The 18487-nt window shown below is 32.9% G+C and overlaps 1 protein-coding gene across 1 annotated transcript; it reads right to left on the minus strand.

Moving 5' to 3' along the window:
- Window positions 1–236: 236 nt before the first annotated feature.
- LOC118734409 lies at window positions 237–15225 on the minus strand. The gene is made up of 3 exons (XM_036464132.1): window positions 14788–15225; window positions 10654–10774; window positions 237–296 (listed from the first exon to the last, which is right to left on the minus strand). The coding sequence occupies exons 1-3, from the start codon at window positions 15111–15113 to the stop codon at window positions 237–239; spliced, it is 507 nt and encodes a 168-aa protein (XP_036320025.1). The 5' UTR covers window positions 15114–15225.
- Between the last annotated feature and the right edge of the window lie 3262 nt (window positions 15226–18487).

The raw sequence follows: 18487 nt of genomic DNA on the forward strand, positions 1-18487 counted from the left end.
ATAGATTGCTCGCCAAATAGAGCAGATATCGTGAAATATTTATCGCAGTTGCACATATACATAAACAAGTAAGGGCAGTGCTGTCTTCGGCTAAGCTGAAGGCTACATACCGTTCATGAACATCAGAAAATTTTGTATCAACAGATTACTGTTAGCTGAAATTAGCTGTTTGGGAGCTAAACACAATTATTTATATTTACTGCATTCATAGATAGAGGAGTTATATAAAAAAAAAATCATATGTGAACAATCTTCTGACCGATATTCAAACCGGTAGTACAATTTAATGGCTTTAGCTGCAAACATAAAGAAGTGATATGGCAAAAACTTGTATCTGAACAAATAGTGGTATATAGTGAAGATATAGCTTATACAGCACCGATTTTGACGATTTAGACTTAAGTAGACTTTGTATGATTATTTAGAAAATAGCTCACGAAATTTCTCGGTTTTAGCCGTCCAAATTATGAAGTTGTAAAGTAAAACCCCATATCCGAACAATCAGTTGTATGGAGGATATGTGTTATAGTGACCCGATCTTTGTAATTTTTGCTTTGGGCTTTCTGTTGATAATGAGTGAAAATAATAGTGCGAAATTTTATGTTCTTTGCTCTATAGCTGAACAATCAGATGTATGGGTGCTATATGCTCTTCTTCTTCTTCTTCTTCTTCTTCTTTATTGGCGCTGTAACCGCCTAAGCGATTTTGGCTGCGTCCCAAACAGCCCGCTATTCGTTTCTCTTCTCTGCCAACTGATGCCAAGTACTTCTCCACCTGGTCTTTCCATCGAAGGTGAGGCCTGCCTCTTCCTCTGTTACCAGCATAGCGACGCGCGTTGAATACTTTCAGAGCTGAAGCGTTTCTGTCTATTCGAACGACAAGATCTAGCCAGCGTAGTCGCTGGATTTTACTTCGAAAAGGCCCGTAAATCTTTCGCAGAATATTTCTCACGAAAACTCCAAGAGCCGCTTCAATGATTTTAGATCCATAGTTTCTTCTAGGAATACTCTTATGCTATACGTGCATACTGAAAAAAATTGATCCGCCCTAGTATATAATATATTTGTACTTACAAACATCGAACTAAATTTATAATATCATTTCATGTTCATGAAAGGTATAAAAATAGCAACAAATACATAAATAATCTCAACGTTTTCATTATATGACCAAATAAAGATAAAACAGCAAGTGTGAATGAACAACTGAAATAAATAAAATAAAAATGTCACAACAAAGAAGTGTTCGAAGTCAATTTAACGGGTTCATTTTGTGACTACACACACAGGAAGTGAGTTAAACACGTATAATACAAATATAATAAAAAATAACGAACAAAAACAAAGGCTTGGATAAGTTGTTGAACCTTAACTTAACTGCCTATTCAGATGGACGAATATGTCGCTAAGTTTTTAGCAAAAACCAAAAGCACAAAACAAATGTGTCAATTATTATCAACACACATACATATACATACATACAATGTATGTATGTACATATATACTCATTTAATTCATTGCATTATGGATATGGTTATTGTTTTTCATAAATGGAAAGTGGTTATCAAAACAAAATGCAAACAATGAGATAACGATGACGACGATAGAGCCGGTGTGGATACGAGTAACGCGGGGGCTGCGAATGACGACGACGATGACGATGATGATGATGATGATGATGACGTCGCATGAGTTATGGTTTTTGCTACGCGCCAATTTATAGCGCCTCGCGAAACGTGACTCACATTTGAAAAGAAGTCGAGCTTAAAAAAAAAAACAACAAAAAAAAAACACTCAAAAGTTTTTTCCGTAATTATTCATGTGGGCAAATACGGCAAGAATTAAACAAATTTAAAAAATTAATAATTTAATTGAAGTGGCAGGCACACACATACGACCTCTGAATATTGTTTCTGTGGCAATCTGTGGATGAGTGTGCTGCACTGTGGTGCGTTTGAGCAAGCGCAACGCGAAATGTTTTGAATTGAGTAATGTGCCAAATGGCATTTGAGGTATTTATAATAACAAAGAAAAATGTATGAAGAAAAAATCAAGCAATCGAATATGTATGAATAATAATTACAATAACGAATAAGACGACTTTCATGCGTTCATTAGCCGACTGGCCATCATCAAGTTGCGTAGCAAAATTTGAAGCACTGTGTGCCATATGCCCGCCTGTGAATATATTCATACATACATATGTATGCATGTACATATTTGTATGTAATGAAGTGGTTGCGAATTTTTCATCCAATTGCGGTAACGAATTCAATCGACTTTTTTGTTTAATTTTTACTTCTGCTTGATTTAGTTGTTTTATTTATTTATTTTTGTTTTTCTTTTTTTAGCAGACATCAAAGTCAGCTAAGCTATCCATTATTTCTGCTCTTTGCTAGTTTAGCCGAAGCGTGTTGCCATGATGACGAAACGGCAATCCACAACAACAGAAGTGGCCAACTACTTACGATATGTAACCAAGTTTGAATGGTTAAATGGTTAGATATGTATGTATTAAAGTGCATACTCATATACATACGTACATATGTATGTACGTATACATATTTGTTTAAGTGTGTTCATCTATATAGGTACGTATTAGGAATGTTAATGCCGGGATCCCAGGATCCCGCCTTCTTAAGATCCCAAAAATCCCGGGATTCTTGGCAAATAATCCCGCGATTGTCATGATTTGTAATTTGCACTGATGTGAATAATAGAAACTCCTTTTCTTGACCAGTATTGGCTATATTTCTTTTTTTATTTAATAATTAATATTTTTTCATAAATGTCTAGCTCATTATACACATACCACCGCACGATAGTAAATTTTAAACACAAATATTAATGTATTCGCGAAACCATGGTCCAAATATAGTAAAATTACGTTTTTAATTTTTCACTCTGCCGTCAGTAATTCAAAAATGACTAAAAGATTCAGAAAAATGTGCTTAGAGAAGAAGAATGGGTATCAAATAAAAGAGGAACTTCTGTAGAATTTAAACAGGTTAAACATTTTGTGCAGAAGTGCTTGTAAGTATTGAAAATGTCCTTTTAAAATTTAATCCTGGAAATTTCGCAATATTCGTTTATGAAAAAATTACATGTTAAGGACTTGCATAAACTCGATAACATTTCGAATACCGTTGTTCTAACTTTATCAGCTTAAAAAATTACCTAATTCGTCCTTGTGAATTCAAAAAATTTAAATTTTTTTTAAACTCTAAAGAAACTTTCTCTTGCATTAGGTACCCATATTTTTATTCCATATTGCATTGAATTTTTCAAATAATTTTATTAAAATTAATCATATCTTTGAAATTACAAAGTCATTTAAAATACATTCTGATGTCAGAGAGAAAAAATAAAAACGCCACCCTAAATAAAAAAGTAGGTTTCAAACCCATTTATTTATTATTTATTTTTCGGAAGGAGAGCTTCTCAAACAATATAGAAGCAATTTTTTCGATTTAAGTTATTGAAAAGTAATGAATATGTACATAAATCCCGAGCCTAATCCCGGGATCACGGGGTTGTGATAACACCATCCGGTATCGGAAAAAGCTGAAAAATTAACATCCCTAGTACGTATGTATCACTAGTAGGTGTATAGGCATAAAAGTATTTACAAATACTTAGAATTTGTATGCCTCTATGTACGTCACTTAGTTGGTAAGAAATACTTTACACTTTAGCACTTAGCCTGATTTATTATTTTCAATTCAAAAAAAGTTACTATAGCAATACCGTAAGCCATATGCGATCGAAGAGCTTTTTTCAGAAGCGGCAAGTGTTAAGTGGTATTGATGAACTGTGCACTAGAACTGATGAAAATCTGCAAAATAAATAAGCAATTTTTTGCTAAATATGGCTAAAGAAATATTTTTTCAAGTAAAACATCGTTTTTAAGAGAAAGGATCCACAAAATGCTAATAATTAGGATACCAGATTGAGTCCTACAAGGTTAAATAAATTTTTGATTCTATTTGCGTGCGTTCTGCACTTCTCATATACATATGTATGATTCCAGCAATTTTTTCAATATTAAAAGAAACTTCCTAGTATAATTTTAATACGTTGAGTGAGGCGGGAAATGAAGCTAGGATTTGTCGTACATACATAAGTATGTATGTATATAGTGTAAGTTTACTTTGAAGTTGTTTTTTTTTTTAAAAGCGTTTATTATGTTTCACCTGCGTGTAATCCACTTTCCGATAAGCTAGAGACTTGAAATTGTAAACTTAGCTTAGAAACCGATGAAAATGCAATATGAAAAATTAATTAAAACCCATACTTAGGTCCCATATGCTTCATATTTAAAATGTTTTTTACTTTTATGAAAAGGAATGGATCCAAAAAAATATTGTCTGGTGGGCGATGCAGGAGTAGAGATATTTGAAAAAATCGTATTTATGGGCCGATTTTTTTTTTATATTTTCGTGTTTAGAACGTATATTTCTTAAATGGAAATAGATAACTCCACAAAGAATTTAAAAGTTATGTGGTGCGGGGTCGATTTTTTTCTTATTAAATGTAGACTAGCTCCGTGGATTTACTCATTTTTTTTCAGTAAGATGAGATATCAATTAGCCTGTAGTATACCAGCGGTTTTTCCCCAATTGTGCCTTATTGCCGCCAATTCATCCTCGGATTTAGCAGCAAAGCTTTACTCAAGTAGGACGATGATCGGCAGGCTGAAGATGCATTTAAGAGCAGCTGTTGGTGTGGTTCTTAGCGCTCCCTCGTTGCACAATGCCACGAGAGGCTAAACTTTCTCCACAGAACTGTGGCATTCAAATTTGTTTGTTTCATTCTACAATTCCAGCCATAGGTGCTGGTGACAATACATCCTTTGCGGAGAGCTTCTGCATATTTGGCTACCATGACTTCATTTAATTATGCTCTTATCTAAATACATATGTACATACATACAGCGGGTTCTAAACCTGCTGTTTGGATACCATTTAAAATAGTTACATAAGCATCTTTCGAGACATTGTTCCGCGCAGGGTTAAAAGGCATCGTGTAAATTGGCCCTTACTCACGTATTTTCTATGAATTTACAGCTGTAGTTGTAATTAATAAGTACATATGTACTTCATACGACATGGTGTACGCCGACCTCTCAACTTGGTTCAAACCGTGCAGTTTTTGGTCATATTTAACTTCACACGGCACCTAATTTTTCAATTTGGCACAAAGTGCACAATGACACTTTTGAAAGATAGCCATATTCAAATACAATTTTTGGGAAATCCATACATTTTTCATCAACTAAGATATTCTACTTAGTTTCTGAAGTTTATGCAACTAATGTCTTATTTTGGTATTACACTTTTGTTTTTAGAAATGTAGTTCACATTTTATTGCTAAATGGTCTACAGTCGATTAAAATTATCTTATTTGGCACTTTGAGTCACTATTTTGGCACTTTTTTATCCTAAATACGGCACCTCATAGTAAGGATAGTTGGCAGTCCTGGGTGAACGAAAGTACCACTCACTCTTCGTGAGAATGATTTATTTATTGCATACAGAAATTTAGTTAACTATAAAGAGTAAGAACGTATTACTCATTTGTTGGAACCGACAAGCTTGAACCATTACAACATATACCTCACCTACAATTGATTATTCAGATATGAGCATTTGCTTAAAACTCCTTCATTGAGAAAACTGAAATCGTGAAACCTGGGGGCTTTGTTATCATAAATAAAAAGTTCACTATGAAAATCATCGGGCTCAATTTAGTATACTGTATAGCTCACATTGATTAATATAAAATTTTAGTATATAACTCTATTACTATTTCAAATTAACGGTGTATGAATATCGCGACTGCTCTGAATCTGAAAATAACGGTTGTAGTAGTTATGATAAAAAATAAAAAAAATAAAAAAATAGTACAAAACTGATCGTTGTTTTGACCGGAAAAATAAAAATCATAAAATAAAGGACGTATTTTATCGGAAAAATAAAATCCAATTATGACTTCTATAATAAAAATCATAACCGTTGTGTTTTCTGCATTAATACATAAGAAACCGTGCATGATTGAAATAATTGCCGTCAATTATACGAACAAATTTGATTAAAAAAACAAACGAGTGACTAGTTGTGGCCTAAAAATAAAAATCTCCCAAAAGAAGATCTGCACAACTAACTAAGATACATGTGTACGTACTTACATACATACATACGTGCATATGCAATATTTGTTGAACATAAACTTCCAAAGTCTTCTGACCCACTGTACGGCTCAGCAACTCAGAGTACGCAGCAATGAAACAAAAGCGTCAAAGTTCTGGCTTAAAACAAGTTAACAACGCAAAGGTTGTTATTATTACAACTGCTATTGTTGTAAATCTGTACATACATACATATGTATGCAACTGTGGGTGTACAATAGTTATAACAATATATTGTTTCTACATACATACATATGTATACTCGTACTCTTGCAGTAACCCAATTGGAAAATAGACAAGCACCTTACTAGGAAATCTATGTTTCCTTTCAGCCTTTAGTACCAAAATTGTTATCAGCACTAATGTTATCTTTTAGTACAGCACCAAATGGTCACCTCCGATCATGTCTTAAGGAAATAAGTTTTAAAAAAATGTACTACCGAACGTCTACATACATAGGTACCTTATTTGGTGATTCGGCCTAGAAGTACTTATGTCTGATACCAAATGTACATTTTAAATTTCTACTTCCATAAGGGACATTAAGCTGGAAAGTACTTAGTAAAGACCGCCGGGAGAACGAGTAAGTTGCTGGTAAGACATTATTACGTGCTTCTATTTTCCACAGGGCATTACATTGCAAATAAAAGCGTCGTCGCTGACATGACAATGCCTTCCTAAAAGGAAAACCGAAGGCGACTTGCCGAACCAGCGAACTCTGAGGTTAAAGTGCCATGCAAGTTTGTTCTTCCCAAGCCAATGGGTGGTGGAGTTACCTATACATACATACATACATATGTGGCTTGTTGAGAAAAAGGAAAATTAGTGAAAGGATTGAATGGGTGGAAAATCGATAGCGGGTTAAATGCATGTATTGCTTGATACCAAAGGCCATACGCTATATGTATGTATGTACATTCCTATATACATAAATATATGTATAAGCAAGTATGTATTTTAAACAGTTGAGAACACGCTTGTATTTGGTAGCTTGCAAATTTTCCAGAACGTAAATGTACAAACATACATATTTATGAATATTTGTACTTGCGTGTGTGAGTATGATTTTGGTTACAAGAGGCATCACTTAGGATCTTTTAAGTGCATTCGTTTGTAGTTTCTGGCCACTGAACTAAGCTTTCCATGTTCTTTGTACAGTAAAATGGAATCGTAGGAAAAGTGTTGCAGTGATTTTGAAGTGATTGGACACCCAATGAAATTATAGTGGCCTGTTCAGTGCATGTAAACTCTGCAAAGAAACAGACTCTAACAGCATAGACAGCGGATTAACGGTGCAGTCGATCTGATCAAAATTGTGCCTTGACAGACAGCAGTAATGCGGATTAACGAGCCGCAAGGTCGAGGATTCGAGTTCCACGGTCAGTAGAGTTTGCATTTTTTTATTCATTCAATTTTATAACATCTATATTTTTTAACGTTATTTTCAGTTAGTTGTTGACTTTTTTAATAAAATTTAGCTCTAAAAATTTTAATTAACTAATAATAAAAATAAATAATGTGAAATATAATAAAACAAAAGAAAACCAAATAAAGGAAAATAAAATATTTGTTTTTGTTATTTTATGGCCTTATAACAATTATATTCAACAATTTTTATGAGCTTGAGGACGTTTTTAGTGAAAACTTATTGTGGAAAAGCAACAATAATTTGAAAAAATGGCACCTAGCACCTAGATGCTCTAAGGGCATTTCTACATCAAAAAACAAAAAAAAAAAAGGAACAGTCCAGCGCCTTCGTCTTGGTCTGCAGGCTGTATCGGAGATACACCCGCTAAATTTAAACGTAGAATACGTGGTATGGTTAAGAGCATATCCAAGTCAAAAACGAAAGCACAAACTAAGAAAAAAATATCGATAACAAAAGCGATAATAAAATCGATAACAAAATCGATAACAAAATCGTTAACTATATCGATTACAAAATCGATAAAAAATCGATTACAAAATCTATCGAAAAATCGATTACAAAATCGATAACAAAATCGATTCCAAAGTCAATAACAAAATTGATAACAAAATCTATCAAAAAATCCATTACAAAATCGGTAATAAATATGATAAAAAAATCGACAAAACTATCGATAACAAAAGCGATGGCAATATCGATAGCAAAATCGGTAAAAAAACCGATAAAAATACCGACAACAAAAGCGATAACAATATCTATAGAAAAATCGATAAAAATATTGATGACAAAAGCGACAAAAATATCGATAACAAAAGCGATAACAATATCGATAGCAAAATTGTTAAAACAATCAAGAAAAATATCGATAACAAAACCGATAAATAATCAATAATAAAATCAATAACAGAATCGATTACAAAATCGATAAAAATATCGATCATTATATCGATAAGTTCCGAAAATATCGATAGCAAAATCAATAACAACATCGATACAAATTTCGATAACAAAATCGGTGAAAATATCGGTAACAAAACCGATAAAAATATCGATGGCAAAATCGATTAAAATATCGGCAACAAAATCTATAAAAATATCGATAACAAAATCGATAGCAAAATCGATAACAAAATCGATAAAAATATCGATAACAAAACCAAACAGATCCACATTAACTGAAACTTTCATATGTACGTATATATGCATTTACATATGTACATACGCTGCGATCAAAAGCCGCATTACATACGCATACATACTTTTTGTCTCCTTCCCACACTTCCAACATATGCACGTGTTTGCAAAATGATGACGAGGTGATTTTGTATGGAAAATCATTTATGCCCATATATTTGAATAAAATAAACATATATAGAAGATATCAACCAATACTTCCCATATACCAAACGAAAGGAAAACTCATGAATTTTTGATTAAAGAAAACAAAAACAAAATCATTCGAGCGGTTTTTGAGCATTTTGGTAATGAAAAAAATTTGCAAATTTTTTCAAAAAATTTTTGCCTTAAAATGCTCAATATTTGTTAAATTTATATAAAATAATATATATATAATATTTCTACTGCTCCAAAGAACCTATATCCCGAAAATGAAAGTTATATATGCCAACAATAAGTTGTTAGAGCACTTTAAAGGCTCAAAATTGACCCCAAAATAAGGCAATGTTTACCGTTGTTTTTACGACAGAAACCGAATTGGTTATTTACAAAAATGAATCTGTCGACAGGTTTGGAATTTTATCTTTGAAACGCCACACTTTTCTTTGACATCGCTTTATTAGTTCTCGTGCAATAAGCGTTTTTGTGAAGCTCTAAAAATTACAACTACAACATTTGAACATAGCCCCCATACCTTAAGGTAAGACGTATTCTACGTCAAAAATGTTGAAAAACATGTTTTTTTGGCGGTTAGGGCTCGATATGCCCGTTCCATTATTTCATGAGGAAAGAGTGAGATAGCAGGCTGTGAAATACCAAATGTCAAAATTCCTTGGACTCACACATGAAATCATGGCAATTTTTTTCTTGACCGTTTTCTTAAGAGATGGATACTAAGCTTTATTTTAAGGTTAATTGATTTGCACAAGTATTAGTTAGAGAAACTAGATAATTCAAACAGATTTATTTAGTCTCTTTGCTTAGAGTTCAAGTGTAATAATATGCAAACAGAAATACATATATATGTACATATGTACCTAACTATACTTATACTTTTTTCGAACAAGAAACAAGTTATAACACAAACGTAAAAAATTAAGCATTGTAGAATTATTTACACCGTGCGACAAAAAAAAAAATTTAAAAAACACACGAAGAAACTAATATACATGCACACCAAATTAGGGGCAAAATTATAGTAAAACTGCGGTTTTAGTTTTTCTCTCTGAAGTCAGGATATTTTAAAAAGGACTTTAAAATTTCAAAAATATGTATAATTAAAAAAATTCAGTACAATGTAAAATAACAAAATTTTGTTTAAAAGGATGAATAGACATTGAAGATGTGATTTGAAATCAATGACTAATAAAGTTAGAAGAACGAAGAATGTGACTGTGCAAATATTAGTCCTTAACATTTATAAAAAAAAAAATAGCCTATGGAAATTTTAAAGGATATTCAAGGGTTGAAATATAAAATGATATTTTCGATACCTATTTGTCCCTGCGCACCAAAATAATTTTTTTTTTTAATTCTACAGAAGTTTCGCTTTAATTCATCACTTATATTACTATTTTAAATATATTACACTGATTTTTTTTTTAATTTTTTGAACTAATCCCATCGTTCAAATTTCCAATTCCGTTAAAAAAAAATGATGATGTCGGAGAGAAAACTTAACGATATTTTCAATTTGACGGGTGTATTTATTTTTTTGTTGTATGGTGTTAAATTGATTGTCGCAAGGTGTTTGTTTTGTTTTAAGAGTTATGTCAAAAGTTTTATTGACTATTTTTAACGCCATAACTTATCAATTGCAATTTGCCCATATGTGTGTGTGTGTAAGTGTGTTTTAAACTTACCTTTTTCTCTTCAATCATCGGATTGCTTGATTGTTCGCCGAAGACCGTCGCTTCCAGTTGATAGTTGACAATTAATGCCTTATCCGTTGGATGTGGTTCAATTGTGCCGCCTTTCCATCGTCTGCGCGATAATAATCGATTATAAATATTAATTGTTTTATTTTATTATTTTTAATTAGAATTTTATCTTCATAATGCAGTAATGTTTGTAATTAAAAGTAAGTGAGGTTTCAGAAAAAACCACAAACACAAAACGACATTACTTGTACTATTTGAAATTGCGGGTCATTATCGACTTTTCCATAATTAATTTTTCGGTGACTTCATTAAGCATTTACTCATACATACATACATAAATAAATATGAGGCCATGAGAATAAGAGTAGCTAATTTTTGAAAACTAGAGTAGCCCTCGAGTAGTTTTATCGTTATATGGAAATGGCCGCAGACACATGTGTACATTAGGGTGGTCCTAAATAAGTAAAGTCGGAATTTCAATTCTCTCACCCCCTAAGATTGTTCTATGAATATCGCAGAATTGGTATAACAGCAACTAACAGCAAAGTTAGCTAGCAAGGATAGACGATAGCTAGTTTGGTTGTACCTCATTGAGTTCGTTCGTTTCGCCACTCGCTAACTGTTGGCGAATCGATGATGGCTTATGTAATATTGATGCGCCTAAAAGATGCAGCAATTTCCATTCTCAAGTTACATATCGAGGGCTTATACTCAATACTCTCTATCTGCAAAAACTCAAATTTTCAGGAGAGCAGAAAAACTGTGTTTATATGTGAATGTTATTTCAACCTAAGTTTTTAACTGGCATTTTCTTAATTGAAGAAAAACAGCGATCAAAATGAAGAAAAATGCCAACATTTCTTCAAAATGATAAATTACATCCACGGTTCCACATTTTCGTGTACGAAAAATTACTCATTCGGAAGAATTTTCGACCTTAAAGTAAGGAAAGTTTTTGTTTGATCCAGAGCTGGATTTTTGGTTCATTGTAGGCATCGATGTAGATATAATGTCCAAATCTTTGATGTAGCTTAATATACGAATTAAAGCTGATTGCTTACTTCATCGGTTTTTTTGTTGAAAGCAGGATTCGACGAGAGAGAATAAAGTCTCATTTCTGCAGTGAGCAATCTTTGGGGTAAGCATTTTTGTGTTGTACTTTACCCCATTGATTGATGGTTCTTCTGATTGCTGCATGGTAAAGTGTTTCTAGCAATTTAAGATACTTTTTGTGCAGTGTCATACACGGAGAGGGTTGGTTGTATACATTCGTGTTTTCTGCATATGTGAAAAAAAACCGAAATCTTAGCTCCGGAAGACTGGGACCAATTGCGGCAAGTCCTTAGTCTTAGAAAAATATAATAGAGCTAACTTTCTCAAAGGCTATATTGAATAAAATAACCGAAAGTGGGGATCCTTGTGGGACACCATTAAAGAGAAGAACAGTTTTTGAATAACAGTTATTGACCTGAACAGCGAACTTCCTGTTGTAAAGGAAAGCCTCAACAACATTGTACATCCTCTCACCATTTTTCCAGCGTATTACTTTAGATATACTACAGAGGAGGAATGAATTGTTTCTATTTAGTTCGGCAATAGGAATAATAATAGCAGTTTTCCACTCTTGGTGACCCTTGAGATAGAATGGAGTAATGGAATTTGTTGACTCTCTGTTTGACGAGATATGGAAGATTTTTTTTGTTGTATCAAATTTGGTTTAGCCTGGGCAAAACTAGTTTGACTTAAGATCGGATTTTACTGGTACCTTGCCATAAAAAATGCTAGTAAAAGCAATTTTCCAGCAAAATTGTGTAGATAGAGGATTTTGTTCTTATAACAAAATATTATTGCAGATAGTGGAATTTTCAACATGAGAATATAATACCAATAAAGCTATATTTTAAGTTAGACATTATTGTTATGGCTGAAGGATTAATCGGAGCTCGCGTTACCATCAGAAACTCATTTTCATTAAAACTGCGGATAGTGGGTATTGAATATAAGCCCTCGATATGTACCTGATGACAGTACGAATGAAAATCATAAAAGCGAGTTTTTATTTTTTAAACTATAATTTTATTATTATTTCATAAAAGCGAGTACATTTTTTCAAAAATTATGAAATTATAAAACGAGATTATTTAATTTTTCCCTCCAGTTTTTCAAAATTCTAAATTCTATTCTAAATAGAAATACATTCATATACATATGTATATACGTACGTATTCACATATACATATATGTTTTCGCATTCGCACTAAATTAAAATTTAAAAAAGACAAAAAATTTTGAAGATGTTTGATAGGAGGTTTAATGTATGGGTCCCATATACATACGTTGAATTTCAAAACTTTGCAAAATATTATCACTGGTTGAAAAATACGGAATACTCGCATTCATTTCAATATTATATTTGAATTAGGGTTGTCCTAAATTGTTTGCAAATACTTTTTATATACTTTACATATGTATGTACATACATACTATATACATATTAGCTACGTACATATGGTTCTTTATTTTTTACAGCAGAGACACCCAGATAGAAGTAGAATAGAATATTGCAACATTTGTTTTTTTTTAATTTGGCACGAGTGATTACAGAAAAATTTTAAGTAAATAAAAAAATGTTTACTCTCAAGTCTCTTAAGGTGGATATTTGGACTCCACATGAACTCAAAAAGTTTATTTCACAGCGCGTGAAGAGACCTCCATTAAGTAGACGATCCTTTTTTGAAAGGAATGAAAGAAAGGAGTTAAATTATACCACGACAACGTGAGACCACACAAATATTTGGCGACCCGTAAACAAATATTTTGAGCTTGGTGGATGGCTTTATTTTGCTGCTAGAACAAAATAAATTGGAGCCCCATACAAAATTCCCGTCTTGATAGTTTAAGGACCACCCGTACATACATACTACATACACACGTATTAAATGATTTATGAGTTTATTGTTTGTGCGACTGTGAAATTGCTTTTTTCCGCCAGGTTTATATATGTATGTACATGTAGAGTACGTTAAGACATATTTTCGCATATGTTTTTTTTAGTAGGTAAGTATAAAAAACATGTCAAACAAATTTCTAAATGCAAGTAAAAATCGAAATTTTTCAAGAGACACGTTTAAAATTTTCAGTTTAGTCAAAAAAATTTAGAAATCAGGGGACACATTCTCTTCTTAGGCGAACAATAAACAAGCTTTTTGACGAAATTTTTAAACAAATAATTAAGCATGATATAAGGAGTAAATTTGCGTCATTAGATACAAATTCCCGTTTTTTGAGTTGTGACAGTATTCTATTAAATTAGCGATATGTATTTTATTTGCATATCTCTAGAATTTGGATCATTGTTCACTCATTTTTTTGGGCAACTTCCTTTTCTAATTTAAAAAAAAAAAGAAAAAAAACCATCCAGTTTGACGTCGTTATGATGAAAATCCCTTTTGTTTAAACGGCTACCGAACATTAACGACATTTATAGGCAGAGCAGAGCATCGAGTGAGGAAAGCTACGTCAGCGTGATTGTGAACCAAAGGGACGCGGGTGCGGACGGCGCGGCGCACATCGTAGCCGCATATTCGTACGAGTATGTGTACAATAATTTCGCGTGTCGGTCGGCGCGCAGTCGGAAAACGCGGTGGAAATGGAAAATCGATAATGCTGACACACACATTTTTTGCTGCAGTTAAGCGCTGGGAAAAAGGTGCTCTTCATCAGCTTTTTCTGATATACAATTTTTTGCTTTTGTTTTTCATTTCGATTAGAGTTAGTCATACTTTTACTTTTTTCCACTGGGCATACAGTATACAGTATACAGTATATTTTTTTTTCAAATACAATCATAATTTGATGTATATTTAAGTATATAGTGAGCTAAGCTGTTTAACTCTGTCAACGCTTATGATGAGCACACTTGTATTTGGGGCGTGTTTCTTTGGTGCCCCGTAAAGAGGCATTGTTTAACTTACGCCAGTGCACAAACAGCTCATCTTTCACTACCTTACATTTTTTTTCTTTGCAAATTTTTTATACGCTTTATATATGTAATTTGTTTCTTATTATTTTTTATTAAGATCTATCTATTTTGTTTTGCCTTCTGTATTCACTCACTTTTTTATAAATTTTGCATCGTCGCTTGTTTGCATTTTTTCGCCAGTTGTTGTTGCTGTGGTCGATTTAAAAAAATTCGATTTTCTACCAGACGCTACTGGGATGCGTTGATACCGATATTTTTTTAATGAATTTGGGTTTTCTAGTTGCTGTGGCAAATTCACGTTTTGTTGCAATTGCAGTACTTGCTGCTGTTGCTGCACTTGTTGTTGCTGTAGTTGTAAATCGCCGGCAATTGCATTAATTATATAATAAATATAATGTATAACAAATAGTAAGAGTGTTAGGCCCGCGACTATTTGAAAGAGCAGCAGCACAAATGGCATACGCGACGGCAGCGACGCAGACGACCGTGTGCCGATGTCGATTGTCGATTGCCAATACCGACTACTACGTCCAAACGCTTGCTCCTCTCGATTCGTTCTGACTACTGTTGTCAGCTAGGCTAACTGGCGAACTGCTATCGCTGCTGCGGAGCTGGCTGCCAGTGATGGTTCACTCACATATCTACATACATACATACATACATACACATGTAGATGGTGGTATTGTTGGGTTTGTTGTTGCCATTGGCGATGGTGATGATGATGATGATAGTATTGTTGTTGGTGAAATACTAGCTAGTTGCACAGTGACTAAAATTCACATAAACCCCTGTATAAAGTCATAATATGTACATATGTCCTTTCAACTAATTACTCAATAAACTCAAGTATTTTAATACAAAATATCGTCCACGATCCAGAAAATAAGTATATAAGTATTTTGTCATTCTTGCGTATCGTCGATGTTTTTGCAAAACCGCAAATCAACCAGTTGCAAAACCGCCTAAATCGCCGTTGTGGCAAAAATGAGAGTTGGTAACCCAGAACTCCAGGCAACGAGATTTATGCATACAAATAGTAAAATTGTTATTAAAATAACAGATTTGTAAAATATTAGCTTGATAAAATACCGCACATCAGGGCAATCCTTTCAATGAAAAACTGTTTTTTCGCTCTCGGAAAATTTGAGTGACGTAAGATAAGCAGTTTTGCAATTACAGTGGTGCTCCAGTATAAAGAATTATGTAATGTCAGGACCGTTTGTTAAACTGAAAGTTTGTTATATCGGAAACAAAAATTATGTACATTCATACATACATACGAACGTATGTTTGTACGCTTATTTACTCATTCATTTATCAAAAATTCCATACATAGGTTATAATATAAAAAAAAAAACTTAGTCAGAGAACCGAAGCTAGACCTCCACACCAAAATTTCCTAGATTTGAGGTGGTTTTATTTCGTGGAAAAGAAGTCTGATATGCTCGATTGTTTTTAAGGACGGGAAATTTTGAGATCGAATGCTTTTTGATGTTTCACATTATTTTCTTCAGATCATTTGATGCAATTCTCGAAGGAGTCTTAAAACAAATAGCAAAGCATTCGTAATATCGAGTTCTTCGAATTTTCAACATTCGTTATATAGAGTCAACAATGCTTTGAAAAAAAGTGTTCGTTATACCGAACATTCGTTATATCGGCATTCGTTATACTGAAGCACCACTGTAGTCGATGGGCGGCTTTGCAAAAACTTCAACGATATGGATTTTAGAAAGCTTAGAGTTGCCAAATGCACTTTTTTATGTAGGATGCAAGGAAAACTAAAAACGCATCGTTTAGAAAAGGGCCAAACTACTAATTGCATTTCTAACAGATTCAAAGCTGTGAAACGTAAATTCGCCAAGACCAAAAGCGGCAAAAAAATTCAATAATGGTGTTTTCGTTTCTACCAAAGAATGTTGCCTTTTGATTGCCTCTTTCTCTTTTCGTGTTCGATTCTAAAGTAAAGGCAAAAGGTTAGAAAATTTTGTGTTCGTTTCTTAAAATTTCACAGGATTTTTTTTTTTTACTTTGTACTACAATAAAAATTTTATAGCTGGAGTTAGCAGTTTTGCCTTCTAAGCTATTGCATGTATGCCTGTTGTTATATTATTTGCGTTGAATATATACAATTCTCAAGCAGTTATATTTCCGTATCTGATTTTTGAGTTGTGTCTCTTTTGCGTAAGGTGTCCGATGTATATATATATATGTACATATTAATAGCCTCTCCATTTCTTAGAGTAAAAATCCAAGGGTTTCCGCTGCTCAGATTTTTAGTAGCATTTAGTCGGATATAAGCTGACAACTTGAAAATCGCTGAGCACCTGCACATATTGGAGTTTGCCCAGGCCCACATAGTCCTTAAAATTATGCACTTTTACTAGCTTTTGGCAACTTAAGTTTTTGGTTGCTGACAGCATCCGATTAACATGACATTTCTAAAAACATATTGCGTAAGTATTTTTCCTGCATATTTTGATATTTTTGGGTAAAGTACATATGCACATATTTATCTTTTTATACAATTTTTAATTTTTGTCACATTAGTTTTTTTTTTGAGTACCATGTTTCTCATTTCTTTTAATTTTCCTCACAACTCTATAAATGAATATTGCTATTTTTCGGATTTTTTAATGCCATATGAAATGCAGTCTTATTTTTGTTACCTACAAATCGACAGTATGTATGTATAGTACCACTTTATAATGCAAAGAAAAAGCATGTATTTTTACTGAATTTTTTGCCAACTACTTTAATGGCCCCAGTGCACTGTGCGTTGGTGCGCTCATCGGCACAACTACGAATATTTGCTCATTCGCTTGCGAGTAGCTACGGTTTCTATTGTTATTGTCGTTGTTTTTTTTTTGTTGGTTTATTGTTTTGTTGGTAATTGCAAGTGTACATGGAAAAGGGGGCGGCGATGGTGGTGGCATTGCTTGTGCTCGGGGTGTGCTTTGTGTACGCGCATTCGCATTCGCTGTGCTTTAGTGGTTTTTGCTTCATGTTGGTGTACTGTTTTTGTGTGATTTGTTTTTTGCCTAGACATTTATCAACTTTATTTTGTTTCGTTTTTCATCGCAAACTATGTTGTATGATGCTATTCGTGAGCTTTGACAGTACCTCAGTGGGCCGAGTGGAATGAAAACAGTTGTTGCCAACATCAAGTAATCGGATGGAAAATTTATAGAAAACTGTAGTAGAAGATTTAATGCAGCAACGGTAAAATTTATTTACAAAATTACTTCCTAATAATTCTTTTTTAGGTTAAATTTAATTATTAAAAATTAAAAGTATTTTGCTTTTTTATATTTTAGTTTTTTAAGGGACAAAATTTTAAAATAACTTGAAGTTTCTTAGTGAAAAATTCCTGGGCAATAACTTTTATCTTTCAGAAAAAAATTGTGTGGTTGGATCTTTTAATATTAGTAAACGAATTGCAAATACTAAAGCTAAAGGTAGTCCGAGTAACTATCATTATGGACGCCAAATTCCTAATCAGTACGAATTTGAGGTTAAAATTAGAAAAATTACCCAGGTCAACAATATCTTTATTGGCTCGTTATAAGATGTTGTTAACAATTTTTATATTTTTCTCCTATGTGTAGTTTTCGAGATATCGCTACGTAATAGTTTTTGATAAAAGAAAAAAAGGGATCATAAAAATAATGAATACATATTGAATGCGTATACTCATCAATCATGAAGCGAAAGGTAATTAAATTTTCTATCTTTCGTTCACTATTCGTTGTATTTTTTTATTTGAAATGCTAAAAATAGGTATGTAACTATATGAGAAAACGACTGTCGAACATTGTTTTTTTTTTACTTATT

Source organism: Rhagoletis pomonella, unplaced genomic scaffold (genome assembly GCF_013731165.1).
Source record: "Rhagoletis pomonella isolate Grant_MI unplaced genomic scaffold, Rhpom_1.0 Rhpom_scaffold_00002, whole genome shotgun sequence".
Classification (NCBI taxonomy): domain Eukaryota; kingdom Metazoa; phylum Arthropoda; class Insecta; order Diptera; family Tephritidae; genus Rhagoletis; species Rhagoletis pomonella.